The 21,736-nt window shown below is 39.1% G+C and overlaps 1 protein-coding gene across 3 annotated transcripts in view; it reads left to right on the top strand.

Annotated features, from left to right (window-relative positions):
- The first annotated feature begins 639 nt into the window (after nt 1-639).
- MAGI3 (membrane associated guanylate kinase, WW and PDZ domain containing 3) overlaps nt 640-21,736 on the top strand; it is a 292,279-nt gene continuing 271,182 nt past the window's right edge. For all 3 annotated transcript variants that reach the window (XM_015148560.3, XM_077950860.1, XM_015148570.3), the window contains exon 1: nt 640-1,485. In XM_015148560.3, the coding sequence (XP_015004046.2) occupies nt 1,170-1,485 (316 nt within the window). In that variant the 5' untranslated portion in view covers nt 640-1,169. The remainder of the gene's footprint in view (nt 1,486-21,736) is intronic.

The raw sequence follows: 21,736 nt of genomic DNA, 5'->3' as shown, positions 1-21,736 counted from the left end.
TCAACATTTGTTGAATGAACGAATGAACAAGAAACACCCACTCAATGCAAGCTATCGGCTGTAACAGGCCACCCTAGAGGCCCCGGAACCTTGGCAGGGTCAGGACTCCGCACGTTGTCTTCCAATCTAAGCACACCGGCCCCTCTCAGCGCCCCGCACAGACTCGGAGGCTCCGCCTGCGTCTCCGCCTAACTCGCCGGCCACGCCCCCACTTCGGGGAGTTCGGTCACTCTCGGATTCGCGTTTTCCTCGGCTCCAGCAGCCGCGCAGAGGGCCTCTCCCGGCCCTGCGACCTGAAGCCCATTCCACTCCCCTGCCCCTCCTCTGCGCCCTCCCTCACTCTCCAAACTTCTTCTTTCCACCCTCTCTAAACTTCAGTCATTCTAGTGCCCGCCTCCTCCACTCGCACCGACCAACCAGTGGTCCTCATTCTCGTTGGCGGTCCGCCCCCTGCCCGCCGGGGGCCAATCCCTGGCGCGAGAGTCCGGGGCCGGGGCTCGTTCCCAAGCGCCGGGCCTGTGACGGCAGCGCGCCGGGCGCCGCGCGGCAGGAGGGGGCGGGGCTCTGGATGAGGGATGGGCGAGGGCGGGGGGAAGGGAAAAGGGAGGAGGAGGAGGTTGCGGCGGGTTTGAAAGCGGCAGTTTCCTGGCAGCTTGGGCAGGCGTTGGTCTCCGCGCTACAGCTCCGCAGCGGGCACGATCGATCCCGCGACGGGTCTACGCGCGCTTCTGCGCGCCCCCGACGGATTTTTCCCGTTCCCGGCTCTTCCCCCTTCACCTCACCGCCCCCCCGCCTCAGCCTTTCCCGCCGCTCGGGCGCTGCGCCCGGGGACCAGCCGGCGGCAGTGACCCCGCCCGAAGCCCCTTTTGGAACCGCCTGGGGACAATTCCCTTTTCCTTTCTTCAGCCTAACCTGCGCTGGCCCTCGCGGAGTCTGGTCAGCCCCGGGGAGCGCAGCTGGGAGGGGCGTCCAAGAGGCGTCTCGGAGCCTTTACTAGTCTGGGAGCGGCCGGGCCCCCAGCGGGCTGTGGTCACCGGGTGGGGGCCGGAGCGGCGAGGCCCCCCTGACCCGGCTGCGCGGGCCGCCCAGGGCCCCCGGGCTGAGACGGGGCCGGAGCGGCGCCCCGGCCGCCCGCGCGGGGTCTCCCCCATGGTGCAGCGGGGTTCGGGATGTCGAAGACGCTGAAGAAGAAGAAGCACTGGCTCAGCAAGGTGCAGGAGTGCGCCGTGTCCTGGGCCGGGCCCCCGGGCGACTTCGGCGCGGAGATCCGCGGTGGCGCGGAGCGTGGCGAGTTCCCCTACCTGGGGCGGCTCCGCGAGGAGCCCGGCGGGGGCACCTGCTGCGTCGTCTCCGGCAAGGCGCCCAGCCCAGGCGATGTGCTGCTGGAGGTAAACGGGACGCCTGTCAGCGGGCTCACCAACCGGGACACCCTGGCTGTCATCCGCCACTTCCGCGAGCCCATCCGTCTCAAGACTGTGAAACCAGGTACGCCGGCCCTGCGTATCTGCCGCGGGGTGTTGGGTACAGGGGCGCCAGGGTGGGCGTCCTGGGAGCGACGGCACCTCCCCACCGCGTATGGTCCGGGTTAATCTTAGACCTCTAGGGTGTGCCTGACTCCTTGACGAGGGGGAGGGGTGGCGTTGGTGAGTCCCATTTTGCCGATGGGAAAACTGAGCTCTGGCTTGGCGAGGTTGCCCTGCTAGCTGTGTTAGCTGTCACAGAATTGCGACTAGAAGCTGAGTTTTCTATATTTGTAGCTCCATCTCCCCCCGCAGACAAGAGTTTTTGACTAGAGAAGGCCAGCCTTTTCCGCTCTCTGTTGTGCAAAAAGGTCCTTAGGATTGTAGCATTTTCTTTGGAACGATCTTACGCATCTTCTAACAGGGAAAAAGGGTCTTTACTATAGAAGTACTTGGTGCCAAGGTTACCACCTAGTGTACCTGGAAGGGCTTAGCTGCTTCAGTGTTTCTTGCACACTAGCAGACATCTCGGAGCTGTCAGCCTAACTCTGTCAGTCCAGGTGGTTCAGGTGTCTGAGTACCGATGAGGGTACAATATGTGATATGTGGCCGACTGGTGTGTGCTTTCAGGGAGCTGTTGAAGAGAGTCTGGGTTTTGAAGGAAGACTTAGGTGCCTAGCGGAGTGAAAGCTTCTGTAACGCTTTTGATTTTACAGAATTTTGTTCAAGTGGTGGGTTAAAGGAGGCTCTTTGCCCTGGTATCTTTTATGCTAGTAAAATTTGCTGCAAAGCACGTTACGTTTATGGCATACTCGTCAGTTTCAAAGCATTGATCAGAGACAGCATACAGTGAGATCTGATAGTATGTAGTAGTTCTTATGAATTTGTTATAGACAGCATTGTTGGTTTTGTTTCAGCATAGATAGAATGTGATTCTGTCGTCTTAGATGTTTGTGGGAGAGAGAATGGTGATTGTAACGTTATTAGAAACCAAACTGTTTTTCCTGAATGTGCTCTACTGAGTATACGGTGCATCAAAATATAATGGGCTGCTTAATTGTTACCTGGGCTAGGTAGCAGTCCACCCTTGATGGCAAAATGCTAGAAAATTCTGGAGAAAAATTTAATATGTTATCTCCTTCTCATTTCTTTCTCAGCAGCTCGCTTTGGAAATATTAATATATCTTTAATAGTCCTTGAGCTTAATGGGGCTTGATGGTTTGTGGTGCGGTTTACATATGTCTGTGTATTGTGGATATATATACACACAGACTCACATGCTCCTAAGATCATAATTAAGATTTTCTTTCTATAGCCTATTCCATCGTATTCATTTTAAATGTATGGGTTTATGTAGTGAGGTTTTCTTTTTATTGTTGTTAATTTTTTAAAACTTTGGCAGACTTTAAACAGCTTTTTCTGTATAGTTTTGAGAATTTGTAAAATTTTTTCTTAACGCTAACTTTTACAGTGTGTGAAAGGCAGAGGAAAGACTTTTGGGGCTGTAATTCAGCCAGTCACGCACTGTGTGTAATGTGCAAAAGACTATATAGACAGCATTTACTAGTCTAGGTGCCAAATCTTAGTTCAAATCCCATGAGTCAGTGAATAATGAGAACATCTGCATCATTGCTTTGTGTTTTGTTTTGAGTAGTTGGGGCAAAGATGAAAATATAACGTATTTTTAGAAATTTTAAAGTTGATATATTGACATGGAAGCTGGTGTCTTCTAAATTATTGTGATTTTTTTTTTTTAGAAGACCGAAGAGATGGCTATTTCACATTAGTCTAATCTACCTGTTATACATTTTCTCAACCTTTGTATTATATTTAACAATAATTCAAGATTTAGAGTATTAGTCATATTAACTGTGTTAGATAAGCATCCTATGCCCCATATGTAGTTGACATTATTAGAGTAATACAGTTTTACCCTCTTGACAGCCATAGACACTGTTCTATTTTAAAGATTTAGCCAAAATAAAGGGAATAACATATTAATGGTCGCAGAACATTTTGTAGTCATTAGTAGTAAAGTTCTGAATACTACACTTATTTTTTAAAGAGACACTTTGAGTCAGTAATTTCTCAAGATATCATTATGTCTGTGTTATCTGAGATTAATATTGTTTCTAAGCAGGTTGTAATTTAAAAATTTTAATCTCTTTTAAAAATAGTATTCTTAGCTTCTTAATAGCCTCATGTTAGGTATTATATTAAATGGCTTTCTTAAATGGCTTTGCTTAAAAGCAACATTTGTTATAAAATAGCAAGATTTTTACAGGTTAAACACAAGACTTTAAATACTAGAAGTCAAGAACTTGAAGAGGTTATCTGTAGAACTTTGAGTTTGATTAAAAACAAACATTATTTTCAGAAGAGACGAAGATTCTTTATTGTTGTGATTCATTTTGGAAAGGGTGAAAATAGAGTAAGGAAATTTAAAAAGAAACTTGCCATAAACATTGTTTTATTTTTTTCCCTTTTCTCTAAACTTTGTGACAGAAATTGATTTTTCAAGTTAATAAGGTATTGTAAAGTGTACTTAGCACTCTGTTGTCTTGACTAGTTGCTTTTTATTAAACCATATTCATAACATGACATTTAGAGACTAGCACAGTGAAAAAGTAAAATTTAACTATTTCTGTAAGATGTAATACTAATTGGAAATGATCTCATATTGTCTTCTGAGAAAGTCCATGGCAGAAGGATAAGCTGGGTTGTAGGACATGGCTTTTGTAGTGCTGATTCTTCCTAGCCTTCTTTTCACTTAGGTGCTAAGGGTCGCCCTCCCAAAGCCTGTACCAAAAGCCAGGTGACTTAACATCTTTCTGGCACCTACTGTCTTCAGCTGTGATTTTTTCCCCCTTTTTGGGTTATAATCTTTAATAGAGAATTGAAGGTTACTCTTTAAAATGCGGTTTCTAATCTAAAACTTTTCCTGAATCAATTAGGTAATTTCTTACTGTTTTAGTATTAGTGTAGTACTTAGTAGTCAGTACTTTGCCTGCTTCTAGAAGAATCATTGGTTTCACCTGTTGCTTGGCCCACTTAGTTACCTGTTTCTTAATTATGACCCTGTTGTTTATTTTTCTGCAAAGAGAAAAGTTGTCATTTGAGTTTGAACTTTGTCTTTGCCCAGTAGTAAAGTTGAACTTTGGACCCCTGGTGAAATTGTTCTGTGATATAGTACTATGACTAGGTTTAGTTTCTTTGATTTTACTATATAGTATATACTCTTAAACCATTTCTCTCCTGGTTAATATACAAGTAGTTAATTTTGTTCTAAAATTCCCCAGACTCTAATTGTGCAGAGTTTTATGCTTCTTCATACACCTTTAAGCTCGTATTTCAGCAGTTTGCTTTCAGTAAATTTCGGTAAATTATGTGTATTTTATTCCAGAGATTAAGTATTGGTACAATAAATACATGAAATCATTGTCTACTGCCGTATCATGCACACATTACATTCAACTACCCTAAGCAAGTAGTGTATCCAGGGATGAAAATCATAGGAAACAATGTTATAGTTTGTTTAAATAAAAACCAAGGTGAAACAGTTCCTGGGTAATGTTAAATGTAGGTAAAAGTCTTCACTGCTGACTCTTTGGGACATCCAATTTGTAAGGGAGTTTTATTAAAATGGGCTAATTTCCTAGATATACACTTCCTGTTGGTGAAGAAACATTACTGGATGCCTTAAAATAAGAAATATTTGTGTTATTTAAATAAAAATAACGCTGTGCCTTTCTTCTCTATTGAATCTTTTTGTTAGTTTTGTTTTGTTTATTTGTTTAGTGGGTAATTTGGGATTTTTGATGAGTTTTGTTGATGTGGTTGTAATATTTGAAGATGGGAAAGGTAAGAGAGTTTAGAGTTAATTGTTAGCCTCCCAGGTTTACAATACATTTCTTCGTACGTTTTTTAAAACAAGAAAATCTAGAGACCTAGAGAGTGTTTTAGAAACAACAGAAAAAGAAGCAAGCCAAGCCCCCTTTGCTAGGGAAAGTAGCATTACATTTTGAGGGCCGGGCGCGGTGGCTCACGCCTGTAATCCCAGCACTTTGGGAGGCCGAGGCGGGCGGATCACAAGGTCAGGAGATCGAGACCACGGTGAAACCCCGTCTCTACTAAAAATACAAAAAAAAAATTAGCCGGGCGCGGTTGTGGGCGCCTGTAGTCCCAGCTACTCGGGAGGCTGAGGCAGGAGAATGGCGTGAACCCGGGAGGCGGAGCTTGCAGTGAGCCGAGATCGCGCCACTGCACTCCAGCCTGGGCGACAGAGCGAGACTCCGTCTCAAAAAAAAAAAAAAAAAAAAAAAAAGAAAGTAGCATTACATTTTGATAAACCTTAAAGTCGAAAATGTCCTACTATTTCAGATTTTGATAGATTTTTTTCTTTTTTCTTTTCTTTTCCCCCTGCCCCCCCCCACCCCCCCCCACCAAAGCTCTTAATAACTCAAGGGTTCAGGTTTTGGATTCTGTTCATTGACACCTTCAATTCTTATGAGTAATGGGCTTACACCTTAGCGATTGCAAACTGATTTGCTTGCGTGATATTTGGTGACTCTTATTATATCATTAACATCTTTGTACTTAAAAACATTTTCTCTCCATCATTTTCTAGGAGTATTACATCCAAATATCTCAGTATGTATATATGTGTGTGTATATATACGTATGCATATACGTATGCATATATGCATATATGCATACGTGTATATACACAAACTTTTGTTAACTCTTCTCATATATCATTTTCTAGTATATCATTTTGGGTACTTTATTGATCCTGCCCTTACCCCCAGACTTTTTTAAAAATTTAGTTTATAAAGCTTTATTTTCCTAGGTTGAGGCATTTTAACAATTCTTTAATTTCTTGCTATCTTACTGGTACAAACAAATACTTAACATTTGGCCATTTGATTTTTAGATGATTTTAAATTTTGTTCAGTTTATTGCTAAAACTGATTTTCATGTAATATAACTCTGTGTTCCTGGGACGTATACATTATTTTTCCTCTGAGATCCTGGGATATACTTTACAAAACCTTTTGTTATGAGAGACAAATTTTCGTGATTTTTTTTTTTCTGCTAATTTATGTAAACTGGCAGCAAAACAAATCTTCTAAATTCATTCAAGTGTCTGACTTATGAAGTCAGTGCCTAATCTTCTCAAGTGATAGTTTCATGTGGTCTTTACTGTGTAACCCCTAAGTGCTTTGTAATTTTTGGGGGGACTTAGTGTTTTGGGAGTATGTTGAAAGAGAATCTTGTTTTAATGGGTTACTTTAATATTATTTACCAATTTCAAAATCTGTGAATGTCAGGGTTTTGTGTGTGTGTGTGTGTGTGTGTGTGTGTGTGTGATTTGACAAAAGATAAGTGTTTTGCTATTGAAGACTAGAACTGTTTTGCCTTTAATAAAGTATTTTTTGTCTTCTGAAATGTTGAGAAATAATTTTCTTGAAATATTACATTTTGGTAGACAGAATGAATGCCCCGAATTTAAAACTATTGCCAAAAGTATGAGTTTCAGAAACTTAGAAGCTGGTGTTACGAGACATGTTTGTAGGGAAAGAGGCAAATCCATTCATTGCTCTTCTAGCTAATTTTGCTAACAAAATATCTTGTTATTATTTTGTTTTTGAAGAACAACTATTATTCAGAATGTTTTCCAAGAAAAGATGCTTATTTTATTTAATACAGAAAAAATAAGAAGTCCTATTACTGGCATACATTCATTCCCTCAGCAAGCACTTAGTGGTACACCCATCAAGTGCCAGCATGGAGCTAGCACTGGCGATATAAACATGAGTCAGAAGTTGTGTGTCTTCAAGAAGCTGGCAATTTAGTAGGAGCTTAGTGACTCATTGGTAAGGAATACCTATAGTAAGGGTTTTGCCTTTTTCACTTTTCTGCCAGTATTTAAAACTCTTTAGGTAGGTCTTAGTATGAATTTTGGTGAAAACGAGACTAATTAACTGGCTGCATAGTGTGCTATTCAAAAAAGTTGTGGAGCTGCATTTTAGAAAGGATTTGGGTTCTCAAGTCATTTCACAAAGAGGGAAATCAAATATAAGCAAAACTGTCTTTTCAAAAAGTCCTTAAATTGTTCATAAAATACTATATTGTACTGTTTGTAGGATGAGTCCTACTTGCCACTTTTCCACCCATGTTGGAACCAATTGCAGTTTTTTGGTCGAATACCAGATGAAGTAATTTACTTGCATTAAAAATATATGTTTTACAAAAAAATCTTTTAATTCTAAGAAATTATCCTCATCTAGGTATGTATAGTGAATTTATGGATGTTAAATGTGTACATGAAGTGAAAGAACGATTTCTTTTCTTTTTTTCTTTTTTTTTTTTTTAATATCTTGGTAGGATCCACACCATCTGCCCTTGTTTTCTGACTTGAGTGGTTGAGGAATGAATTGTGAATAATTTTGAACTTACTTTGGTTTTGAAAGATGACAGGTTTTGGTTGAGTGGAATTAGGATCTTTCCAGTAGTAGGTAAGAAGCAGAGGAGGAGAAAAACACAGGGTAAAAACATTCCATACAGAAAGGTTTACAGTGTGGTCCATCTCAATAATGTTGTGTGTGTTTGTGTATAAAAAACTTTATTTTGTACAAGGGCACAAAATCCACATTGTAGAATAATTGGAAAATAGAGGGACGATCATATTAATTGTTTAAATGGCTAGGTAGTTCCATTATGAATAGTCTTCCATAAGTTTTTTTTTTTTTTTAATGTGTTATCTCCTCAAGATGATGCTGTAAGATGCTTAATGCTATTTCTGCCTTCAGCCTCATTCCACTCATAATGTAATACTATGAATATTTTTATGTAACCCTTAATGTACCATTAGTTCTGTTCTTTATGGTTAATAGCCCTATTTGGGTTGTTTTGGAAGTCTAGCCAGTTTTATGGGAAAACACAATTTGCTGGCCTAGGAAAAAGGGAACTGAAAAATATATTTTCATCTTAATCCTGCCTTCCCTTTTGTTATAGTCACAGCCAATTGACTTCCAGTGAGAAGGGGGGCATCATTATATCTCCATTCTTCCCTGAACCCAAGCAATTTATCCTGATGCAGCCACTCAGCTGCATTGCAGTGGTTCCCAGGAGCAACCCACTTACTTGCAGCCCCCACCCATTTCGGTCATCCCAACATGGCGAGGGGAACATAGATTACATTTTGAGGACCATAATTTGACTTATGACATCTCTAAATACCTGAGAAAGGACACGCTGTCCTTATAGGTGATTAGGTACTTGTTTTATTAACACATACTGAGAGATATTGTTTTAGAGACTCTGTATGGGTTATAAAGGGTTAAACTTTCTTGCCATAATTTATTTTGAGTTTAGGGTTTGGTTTTAAAAAATATCATGCAGTGATAATTGGAAAAATTTTGTTTCAAATTTGTTAATAATTAAGATCTTTTCTATTTGGAGGCTTCCCTTTTTATTGTCTTGGGTATGCAATGTGAAAGGTAACCTATCTACTTAATTAAAACTTTCTGGCATTTTAGCCTCTTTGCTTTTGCTGTTTTTTTGCACAGAATTTGAAACACATAATTATTATTTTCTGGCTTCAGGGAAGTTTGTGAGAGGCAAGCCTGTATCTCATTGTTGTTCTGATTGGGAATTACACATGACTATGAAAAATGGGGTTTTACTATACATAATGGCATTTAGCAGAAGTAGTTTTATGAAAGGAAAATACCCTACATGGTAGGAAAAAAACAAGTGTTAATGCTTCCTTTTCTGAACTTAAATAGAATTAAGCTAGATTGGCTTTGCTTTTCTTCCAGTAAAATAACTTTTAAAAATTCACTTTAATGGAATAGTTCTAGAGATATGTTACTCTTTGGATATGGTTATCTAGTTTGCAGCAAGTATCTTGTGATATATAGCTTAGATCTCAGTAGGAAAGAAAAAATCTTAATTTACATATCAGTTTCTGTATTTGTAAGAATTCTGTAGCAAGTGACAGAAATGCTATTGAGATTAATTTAGGCTAAGAAGAAATTTATTGACTTACATACATTAAAATCCAGGCATAGATCAGTGACAGCTAACTTCATGTTCTCAAATGTTGGTCATTAGAATTATTATTTGGTTCTCTTTTCTTCCAGGTTGGATTTTTTCTCAGCTAGACTCTGTCAGTGTAGCAGTGAAGGTAGCTCTGAACCCCCAAGTCATACAGGGTCCTTAAAGCTTCTCATCTTTTTGGAGTCTAATAACAAATCTCATGCAGAGACTTTGGCCCTGTGCTGATCTCTTGGACCAATTACCGCGGAGAGAGGAGAGGACAATGAAGTGCCATGATTGGTCAGGCGTGGGGACATGTCTACCCTTGCAGCTGGATATAAATAGCATAATATGATTAACAACTGTAGCAGAACCCCAAGACATAAGGGAGGGGGAGTTCCTGAAAGGGTGGGATGCCGAGGAATCAATACTCCAGGAAATGATCTCTTTTAAAACATTTAATCTCTCTTACTTTGAAGCCAGCAGTAGTATACAGTTGTCATAAAACTATCATTTTTAGAAAAACAGATATTGGCTGTAAACCAAAACTGATTTGATTTCTAGGCACTGCTTTTGCTCAAATATTATCATATTTAATTTTTTTAATAAAAAATTGCTTTTATTTAGAAGTTACTTCTTTAAAAAATTGAAATACTGATACCTTAATGTGTATAATTTAAAAGTATTTCTTGTAATTTTTATTTAATTTTCTTTGATTGAAAAAACATCAAGATTCTCTAAGTCAATGCTGTTGATTTTTAGGGAGATGGAATACTTTGGAAGATTAACAGTCTTCGGCACTGAGGAAAAGATTATTAGCCTAGTTAAGCAATTACGTTTTTAAAACAATTTTATTCTACCCTTTTGAAAATGAAATTCTAAACGAATTATTTTCCAAGGTGTTTTGCTTTTAAAACAATGGTCCTTTTAAACACAAATTGAGACAACATCATTATTGTAGTATTTCTGAGGGGTCCCTAATAAAACTTTTTAACCATGATTTCGTGGAAATTATGTGAAATGAACTGCTTCACTGACACATATAAAATGGGTATATAAGCTTTGAAACATTACTTAAGTATGGTGTAATGTCGTACCTGTTTAATTACCAAAAATGTTATTTGGCAGATATTGCAGGATAAAATCTGATCCCCTTTTTAAGGTTTTTTACAGCCTCCACTGGGAGAACAGAGGTACCCAGAGCAGGCGTAGACAGTTGAAAGAGAGGGGTGGGTGCTCCAAATAACATTTCATACTATTTTTATATTCTAATTACTGTATCAATGTCTTCAGCTTTGGTGCCATAAAAATAATAATTTTAGTAATAACTTTGAGTTTACATATGCCATACACTGTAGGAGTTTTGTAGTTTTGCCAAGTGTCATCTGGTAGTTGGATCTTTAGTGAATTTTAAATGTTGGTAGATTATTGGTGAATGTACTTATTGTACATAAAAATGAACATTCTTGGAATTGGGTGTGATTTGCCAGTAAGAATCATCATAGCAAGTACTTTGTATTGTTAGATTAGTTTGGGCACCCTTTGGATGCCTTCAGACCATATTTGGAAAATTACTGCTTCTACTCCAAAAGCCTGTAATGATTAGAGTTCTCCAATATTAATTCCATATATTGATTAATTAAGCCATGAAATCTAGTAAAATGATATAGTCTTTATTACCTCTGTTCACAGAATTGTATCTTAATCCAACTTGGTAGCTTTCAGCAGAACTCTTTGTCAAAATATTATTAATTTTAGCTAAGAATTCTATTCACTAATTTCAGTGTTTAGGTTAGAATGCACAAGCTAATGGAAATTTTAATTTCCTTTGAATAGAGTTAGATTTGCTAACTAGAGCAATCTCACAATGTAATGCTGATGACTGAAATGATACTTCAGCCTCCCTTTGGTGTCAACTCTAAGTTTAGACAACCTTACTCTAATAGGAATATTGGGGACTTGTCACAATATACTAGCTGTCATTTAGAGTAATAACTCCCATGTCAGGGCATTTTATACCTGTCTCATTTGGTTTATAAGGATGTATGTATTAGCATTCATGTTTTCTTATAAAGAACTTTATATATTTTTATTCTCTATGAGTCAGATGTTACCGTCTTCCTTTACAGATGATAAAATTGAGTTTAAGAGAGAGATTAACACATGAAAGTTCACACAGACTCTCAGGAAGAATTATGAACTGAAACAGTGTTGAGTCTTTACTTTTTGGATAGAATATTAGTTCCTTATATCCAAAAAACCTGTCTTCCTTTCTCTAGTAAAAGGAAAAACCACAATTCTGAATTGTTTGCGTGGGTGTTAAATGCAGTAAAATACTGGGCAAGTACTTACAATAAAGGCTTCATTGCTTGGTTCTGTTTCAAAACAGAGTTTGTGGCAGCGCAGTTTAATCTGTACAACTAAGCTGCGTGATAAGTAGTTATTTCGAAGAATTGCTAATCAAGCAGAAAGTTAGTATTCTTGCTACATTTGTAAGACAATATTTTCAGCAGATTATTTTTATTGCTGAAAATATTCTCTGTAATATGTAAAAGCCCAGATAAATATATTAGATACATATTTTGGGATAAATATATTTGGGAAAATTGTATATTTGATACTGGAAATAATATTTTGTCGTTGTGTTTCCTTTCTACTTCTTCTGTAATTCACTCACCAGGAAGGTGTTAGCATACTTCCCTGAGACAGAGCCTAGAAAATGTTCTGGTGAATGTAGAAAGGAATGTATTTTAGAATTAGGGATCTTTTATAAGTATGCAGACCCTTCTCAGAAAAGTACACTTTGCTTAAAGAAAATTTAGCTAAGCTAGATAAAAGAATAACTCATTGCATTTAAGTAGACCTTTCTCCTTCTAGGCTTCAAGTATTGCACACCTAAGATGGATCCTTTGAAGAGTCAGGTAAAGCAGGTTGTGGATTGTTGGCACCTCTTATTCTTTAAGTATTTGTGCTGTTATGTTTTCTCTCTGGGCTAAAGTCAGTCCCTTGAGTGGAAGGAAGCACAGTAATCCAACCGTAGTGTATAGATAAACAAGTCGAGGCTTAGCAGTGGCAGAAGTCATAGCATAAACATGGTAGAGCAGAGACTGGAACTCAGATTGTTTGGTTCCTTTCATTGTTCTAGTTTCTGGCATAAGAATTTGTGTAGAAAATTGGTGAAAAAAGGACTTGTTAAACATACTCTGTTTCTTTATGAAATCTGCATTCTCTTGGAATTAAGTGTAATGTGCTAGACTCAGTTTGTTAGGCCATCAGCATGCATGAATGAGGTTAGAGGCAGTGGTATCCCGAAACTTGCAGCACAGGAAAGAATTTTAATCATTATATGCCATGGATTTTCAGGGCATTTTAAGCCTTTATAATGGTGTAACTTATGATTAAGATTTACACAGTCAAAATTGTTAGCTGGTATGATAGCTGAATAGTTAAGTATTTATTCTGGTTAGTTGCTTTAGTTTTGGAAAATCATTTTTCCTATCGGAGATTCTTCACAATGCTTTCAGTAAAATGTTTCTGAATAGTTCCTGCTATGTGGTAGACTGCTAACACTGTTTCTTGCTCTCTCTCTGGGGCTGATGCTGCAAGTCTCATTTAGAGTCAGCTATACTTCTATTTTTTTCCTTGACTGACTAGGGGATGCATTGGGGGAAGATAAATTTTAGGGCAAGGGGACACTCAGGGTTGTGGGAGATGAACTGTCAAGGATACCTTTGGCTCACTGTCCTCAAGCTTGTTCGGCTGTAGTGATGGCATAACTGAGAAGAGGGATTGTGCTCTTGCTGGGGGTGGGACAGGAAGATATCTCAGGCCATGTCAAGCTGGCCACAGCAGAGGACAAGCTACTCCCTGTGAGGCAAAACTGAAGAAAGGGGATTGAAGTGGCCGTTCTGGGGAAACTATATTTATTGGGTAAGACTAATGGGAATGGTAGAGTCTTGCTTGGGTTCTTTGTAGGTCTGTGGAAGAACAGCATGAGTGTAGACATGAAAAAATCTTTCTGCAATCCTTACTCCTTTGCAGTATCAGTCAGGGTTCAGTGCAGGAAACAGAAAGGCATGTAATGCAGGGAATTAGTTGCTTAGGGAATCTTTTGAAAGGGCTGGAGGGCTAGGCTCTAGGCTGAGCCTCTGAGAATGATTTTTTCCAGGACACCTTGAAACAGTCCACAGTGGGAGCTGCCACCTCTGCTACAGTCAGGAAAGTGGCCATCAGGAGGTTGCTACTGAAACAGTGGCAAGAAAATGCTACTGTAGCTGCGATCAAGGTGATCACAACAGCCACTGCTGTTAACATTGTAACTGCTGGAAGTCTGGAATGTAGCATCTGGCCATTGCTGTGACAGCGTCTCCTTGATGCCTGTGAACTGGTGACTAGATACTGTTATGATGAATCTGGTCCCTGCTGCCTCTGCCACTGTCTATAAAATAATTAAAAATGATTAATTCTGTTTTTAATATAATTTAATTGTAATTTTATACAACTAAATTCTTAATAGTGGCTGTGTTTGACAACTGATTTGTAAAATTCATAAAAATTTAATAATTGGCCTTGCAAGAGAATACAGCCAACTCCATTGCATCACTGTAAAACCTCCTAACTGACGCTTCTACTCCTTAATTGAAAATTCTCTCTTTTTTGTTTTAGTTCAAAGCTAGAGACTGGACACTGACATGTTCATGACCTTGTGTACAAGCTGAAAGCTGCTAAAAGCTACAGGCCAATGGGGCTTTGCTTTACTTCTGCCTTCCATATCTTGTGTCCTGCATCTTAATGGTGGAATCAGATTTGCATCCAGAATACTGGCTATAAAGGAGTCTGGAAGATACAGTTTTTAGTTTTGCAACTTCTGCATTTCAGGAAGGCATACTTCAAGGAGGAAGTCCCTGAGTGATAGCTGATCCTTTCCCAGGCACTCATCTTCTTAAACATAGTATTTTAATTACAATTTAGCCCATTCTTGATGACTCATTGTCATTTCTGTAAGCTTCTCTTTTCATTATGGCCTGTAGTTGGAATGATCATAGGGCCAAGGGATTTTAACATCTGTAGTAACTTTTTGTCCTAGGTTAGCTTGTATCTCTCCCACCTCCCATATCTGCTGCTGACATCTATGTTTGACATCATTTGGTGTCAACCTCCCCTGCAAGCCACAGGCAGGGAGAGCACCTCACCCAAAGCAAGCAATTTATCGGCTGGTCAGCAACCTGTGATTTCTGTAGCTTAAAAAGGTAAGTGGGGCTTATCTTTTGAACTAAGACAAAAAGGAAATAATTTCCAATTAAGTGTGGGAGCTTCAACTGAGAGGTTTTGAAGTGAGTTGGCTGTATTCTTTTGCAAGACCAATTGTTAAATTTTCAAGAATTCTGCGAGTTGTCAAACAGCCATTTTTAAGAATTAAGTTGAATAACATTTTAATGAAAACAAAGATAATACTCAAAAGAAATTATTTCCTAATTATTTGCCCACATTTTAGAATTATCTGTGCTCTTGAATTTCTTTATATCTTCTATATCTGTATGGTAGAAACACTATATAGTGGTTTGCTACTGTACATATCTTCCCAGCTCCCTTTTCACTGTTGTCACAGTTGACTGTGGTGGTAGTTGTTGGCGTTTCCTGAACACATCACACTGATTGTGGGGGCGGGTAGGGAGAGTCACAGTTGGAGAGGCCATGAGAAACCATATACAAACTAAAATTATGGGAGAAGAAACTATGAGTGAAACGATGAGAAAAAACTAATGCATGATGTAGATCTGGGTGGTGTTAATAGCAGAACACTGGAGGGAAGGGCCACAAACTCTTCATCCCAAGGTCTAGAATCATTTTAGAATCATCCTACAAGCCTAGTTTTAGGATTCAGCCCTATTTTATTTCTTGCTCTTGGAATTATATGAAATTATGAATTTGTGTGTGTTGCTAGCTTTAATAGAATACCCTGGAATTTTATTTACTTTTAATTTTATTTATTTATGCTTTTGTGCCACCTTCTCATGAAAAAGAGGCAGTATGTTGAAAGTTTGAGTTCAGATTTTCTGATGTAGATAAACAAGCTAAAGAAGGTAGGCAGAAGTATGATATATGAGAATTTCCAGAGCAGGGTATTTGTAACTTGTAAATATGTAGTCCACGTTCCCTCCCCTAACACATTTTACACTAGAATAAGATTGAAAGGCTGGACGTCGTGGCTCACGCCTGAAATCACTTTGGGGGGACAAGGCAGGTGGATTGCTTGAGCCCAGGAGTTCAAGACCAACCTGGGCTACATGGCAAAACCCTATCTCTACAAAAAAAAGGTAACTGGGCATGGTGGTGTGGGTCTGTATTCCCAGATACTTGGGAGGCTGAGATGGGAGGATCAGTTGAGCCCAGGGAGGTTGAGGCTGCAGTGAGACGTGCTTGCACCTGAATACTGGCTGGGAGATAGAGTGAAACTCTGTCTCAAAAAAAAAAAAAAAAAAAAGACTAAAAGCTCTGTTGAGGAATGCCACTTATAAATACATTTTTAAAAATTCAGTAATATTTTTCATGTATAAACATTGTGGAGTCTATTGTAGTTGCTTGTACAATACTGGGGCATAGGTGATATTTGTCTCTTTACTATTGTAGCTTCGGCCTACGCCTTTAGTAACTGCTAAGGAGCAGACTGTAGATCTGGACTGTCTGTGTCTGTAGTTCACAACCTCAACTTCTCTGCTGCCTTTGATTTGCTCCCTCTGCAGTTTTGTTTTCTCTGTACTGATTGCTTCTCCCATGCTTCTCTGCTTTCCATAGAAAAACTGACCGTGTATAGATCCTGTCAGCTGATTGCAGTGCTCTTAACTTCTCCATTGTGGGTTGTTTAGTCGGAGGGGTTAGGTATAAACCCAGAGTGGTATTCCTTTTTCTGATGTGTTTGTTTTTGCTTACATATTCAGGAGCTGCTCTTTACCCCCAGAACATCAGTATATATGTTTTTTTCTGTTTCCAGATTTAAAAATATTCCAGAAGCCTGGCCTCAAGACAGATAATATTTTACTTTTAATTTGGTGCCCATGTTTTAGAGATTTGAACTGGATTGCATTTAGTAAACCAAACCCCATCTTTTAAAAAATCGTCTTAAAAAAAACATAGTGGGCCGGACATGATGGCTCACATCTGTAAATCTCAGTACTTTGGGAGACTGAGGTGGGAGGATTGCTTGAGCCCAGGAGTTTGAGGCCAGCCTGGGCAACATAGTAAGACCTTGTCTCTACAGAAAAAAAAAAAAAAAAATTAGCCAGGTGTGGTGGCACGTGCCTATAGTTCCAGCTACTCAGGAGGCTGAGATAAGAGGATCACATGAGCCCAGGAGTTGGAGGCTGCAGTAAATTCTGATCGTGCTACTGCACTCCAGCCTGGGTGACAGAGCAAGACCCTATCTCTAAGGAAAAAAAAAGGAAAAAAATAGTGGTTGAAACTGGATTTTTCTCTTCTTTCATAAGATGATAAATGAAAAAAAAAAAAGAAAATAGATTTTTGAAAAGCAAATAATCTCTTAGGATTTCTTATTAAAGAATAAAAAATTATCTAATTGAGGCATGTTAATCGAATGTATAAGTATTAAAGGCTGGGTGTGGTAGAACAGGCCTATAGTCCCAGCTACTCATGAGATTTGAGACCAGGTGAACTGCTTGAGTTCAAGACCAGCCTGAGCAACATAGTGAGACCCTGTCTGGAAAAATAAGTACATAAAAGAAAATTTCCTCTGATTACAGGAGATAGGTAGAAAAAAATGTATTACAGTGCAGATGAGAATTTCCTTAGCACTTTAATGTGAAGATTATTTAGACTGGGTGTCCAGGGAAAGTGTCCCTGAGGAGGGGACATGTCCACTGTGAGTTGAATGACTGGGAGGAAGGCATCTGCCCTTAAAATTTTTCAGTCAGAGAGAATTGTAAAACACAAAGGCCTCAATATGAGAACCTGGTTCGATATAGGAATAGAAAGGCTGATGTAGCTGGCACCAACTAAATGAGGGGTGAAAGTGAGAGGGAACAGATTGAAGAAGTAGATAGGGACCAGTGGGGGTCTGTTAGCCACAGTAAGGGGTTTGGGTTTTATTTATTGTTAATGCCACTGGAAAACATAAAGTTGGGGAATGACTGGTATGTATTTCAAAAAGTCATTGTTTGTGATGTGGAAGGAGGGCCAGAGTGGAAGAAGGAAGAAACCCTTTAGTTTGGATGAAAATAAATGATGGCTTGGACACTATAAGAATAGTGGCAGTGAAATGAAGTGGATAGAGATATGTTTTGAAAGAGGAACTAAGTAAGACTTACTGATTGATTGCAGATAAGAAAAGGAGCAGACTTCAGGAGAACCTCTAGGTTTTTGCTTTGAGTAACTGGTGGTGGTACTATTTCCAGGAATAGGAAGGACAGGATATTGGGTGGAGTGATCAGATTTTTTGTGTGAAGGAGATATATCTACCACCAAGATTATTTTCTTTTTACTCTAGTTGCTTTATTATACATTAACCCATTCCTCCATCCGTCAATCTATCTTGTTTTTTATGCCTTTCAATGTAAATTGCAATGCATTTCCACAAGAAAGACTTTTAAATGCCCAGTTTTTCTCATTTTACAGATGAGAAAACTAAAGCTTGGAGAAAAATATGTTCAAGGTCGTATAGCTAGTTACTGGTGAATCAGCATGCAGGTTACCATTAGTCCAGGACTCTAATTTGATTATATTTTAACTTGTAGGAATAAAAGTGAATTTTGGAAATTGGACAAGTTTTCCCACCAACTTGTTGATGTGCTATAATCTCTTAGAACCAAATTTCTAAGACAAAAATGCAAAAGATGTAGTACTGCAGTTGCATTTGACTGAACTACAATGTTAGCACGGCACTTAGGACTTGTTGGAAAGTACCTTCTAATGTTGTAGAATTGGAACATTTTCAGATGTTTAGTTCAGAAAAGTAGGTTGGGATTCTTCCAAGCATTAATCCTCTTGTTGGCAAGGCATTTGCATTTTAATTAGCAAATGTGCCTTGCATACCTACTATGCACCAAGCCCCATGCAAGGCCCAGATACCATAAAAGGGAATGATTCAAGTTCCATACTTTCTTTTTCTTTTTTTTTTAAAATTATACTTCAAGTTCTAGGGTACATGTGCACAACGTGCAGGTTTGTTACATATATATACATGTGCCATGTTGGTGTGCTGCACCCGTTAACTCATCATTTACATTAGTATATCTCCTAATGCTATCCCGCCCCGCTGCCACCCTGACAATAGGACCTGGTGTGTGATGTTCCCTGTCCTGTGTCCAAGTGATCTCATTGTTCAATTCCCACCTATGAGTGAGAACATGCGGTGTTTGGTTTTCTGTTCTTGCAATAGTTTGATGAGAATGATGGTTTCCAGCTGCATCCATGTCCCTACAAAGGACACGAACTCATCCTTTTTTATGGCTGCATAGTATTCCATGGTGTGTATGTGCCACATTTTCTTAATCCAGTCTGTCACTGATGGACATTTGGGTTGATTCCAAGTCATTGCTGTTGTGAATAGTGCCACAATAAACATATGTGTGCATGTGTCTTTATAGCAGCATGACTTATAATCCTTTGGGTATATCCCCAGTAATGTGATGGCTTGGTCAAATGGTATTTCTAGTTCTAGATCCTTGAGGAATCTCCACACTGTTTTCCACAATGGTTGAACTAGTTTACAGTCCCACCAACAGTGTAAAAGTGTTCCTGTTTCTCCACATCCTCTCCAGCACCTGTTGTTTCCTGATTTTTTTAATGATTGCCATTCTAACTGGTGTGAGATGGTATCTCATTGTGGTTTTGATTTACATTTCTCTGATGGCAAGTGATGATGAGCATTTTTTCATGTGTCTGTTGGCTGTATGAATGTCTTCTTTTGAGAAGTGTCTGTTCAAATCCTTTGCCCACTTTTTGATGGGGTTGTTTGCTTTTTTCTTGTCAATTTGATTGAGTTCTTTATAGGTTCTGGATATTAGCCCTTTGTCAGATGAGTAGATTGCAAAAATTTTCTCCCATTTTGTAGGTTGCCTGTTCACCCTGATGGTAGTTTCTTTTGCTGTGCAGAAGCTCTTTAGTTTAATTAGATCTCATTTGTCAATTTTGACTTTTGTTGCTGTTGCTTTTGGTGTTTTAGACACGAAGTCCTTGCCCATGCCTGTGTCCTGAATGATATTACCTAGGTTTTCTTCTAGGGTTTTTATGGTTTTAGGTCTATCATTTAAATCTCTAATCCATCTTGAATTAATTTTCGTATAAAGAGTAAGGAAAGGATCCAGTTTCAGCTTTCTACTTATGGCTAGCCAATTTTCCCAGCACCATTTATTAAATAGGGAATACTTTCCCCATTTCTTGTTTTTGTCAGGTTTGTCAAAGATCAGATGGCTGTAGATGTGTGGTATTATTTCTGAGGACTCTGTTCTGTTCCATTGGTCTATATCTCTGTTTTGGTACCAGTACCATGCTGTTTTGGTTACTGTAGCCTTGTAGTATAGTTTGAAGTCAGGCAGTGTGATGCCTCCAGCTTTGTTCTTTTGGCTTAGGATTGTCTTGGCAATGCAGGGTCTTTTTTGGTTCCATATGAACTTTAAAGCAGTTTTTTCTAATTCTGTGAACAAAGTCATTGGTAGCTTGATGGGGATGGCATTGAATCTGTAAATTACCTTGGGCAGTTGGCCATTTTCACAATACTGATTCTTCCTGTCCATGAGCATAGTATGTTCTTCCATTTGTTTGTGTCCTCTTTTATTTCACTGAGCAGTGGTTTGTAGTTCTCCTTGAAGAGGTCCTTCACATCCCTTGTAAGTTGGATTCCTAGGTATTTTATTCACTTTGAAGCTATTGTGAATGGGAGTTCATTCATGATTTGGCTCTCTGTTTGTCTGTTACTGGTGTATAAGAATGCTTGTGATTTTTGCACATTGATTTTGTATCCTGAGACTTTGCTGAAGTTGCTTATCAGCTTAAGGAGATTTTGGGCTGAGACGATGGGGTTTTCTAAATATACAATCATGTCATCTGCAAACAGGGACAATTTAACTTCTTCTTTTCCTAACTGAATACCCTTTATTTCTTTCTCTTGCCTGATTGCCCTAGCCAGAACTTCCAACACTATGTTGAATAGGAGTGGTGAGAGAGGGCATCCCTGTCTTGTACCAGTTTTCAAAGGGAATGCTTCCAGTTTTTGCCCATTCAGTATGATATTGGCTGTGGGTTTGTCATAAATAGCTCTTATTATTTTGAGATACGTTCCATCAATACCGAATTTATTGAGCGTTTTTAGCATGAAGGGCTGTTGAATTTTGTCAAAGGCCTTTTCTGCATCTATTGAGATAATCATGTGGTTTTTGTCTTTGGTTCTGTTTATATGCTGGATTTCGTTTATTGATTTGCGTGTGTTGAACCAGCCTTACATTGCAGGGATGAAGCCCACTTGATCATGGTGGATAAGCTTTTCGATGTGCTGCTGGATTCGGTTTGCCAGTATTTTATTTAGGATTTTTGCATCGATGTTCATGAGGGATATTGGTCTAAAATTCTCTTTTTTTGTTGTATCTCTGTCAGCCTTTAGTATCAGGATGATGTTGGCCTTGTAAAATGAGTTAGGGAGGATTCCCTCTTTTTCTATTGATTGGAATAGCTTCAGAAGGAATGGTACCAACTCCTCCTTGTACCTCTGATAGAATTCGGCTGTGAATTCATCTGGTCCTGAACTTTTTTTGGTTGGTAGGCTATTAATTATTGCCTCAATTACAGAGCCTGCTATTGGTCTATTCAGGGATTCAGCTTCTTCCTGGTTTAGTCTTGGGAGAGTGTAAGTATCCAGGAAATTATCCATTTCTTCTAGGTTTTCTAGTTTATTTGCGTAGAGGTGTTTATAGTATTCTCTGATGGTAGCTTGTATTTCTGTGGGGCCGGTGGTAATATCCCCTTTATCATTTTTTATTGTATCTATTTGATTCTTCTTTCTTTTCTTCTTTATTAGTCTTGCTAGTGGTCTGTCAATTTTGTTGATCTTTTCAAAAAACCAGCTCCTGGATTTATTGATTTTTTTGGAGGGTTTTTAAGTTCTATACTTTCAAGGAAATCAGCCTTTGACTTCTGTGTCAGTTGTCTGAAATTTCTCTTTCTTTGCCATATGTTTGTTTAAAAATATAATAAAAACTGGCCGGGTGCGGTGGCTCAAGCCTGTA

Source organism: Macaca mulatta, chromosome 1, assembly GCF_049350105.2.
Source record: "Macaca mulatta isolate MMU2019108-1 chromosome 1, T2T-MMU8v2.0, whole genome shotgun sequence".
NCBI lineage: Eukaryota > Metazoa > Chordata > Mammalia > Primates > Cercopithecidae > Macaca > Macaca mulatta.
This window is presented reverse-complemented; position numbering and strand designations above follow the sequence as displayed.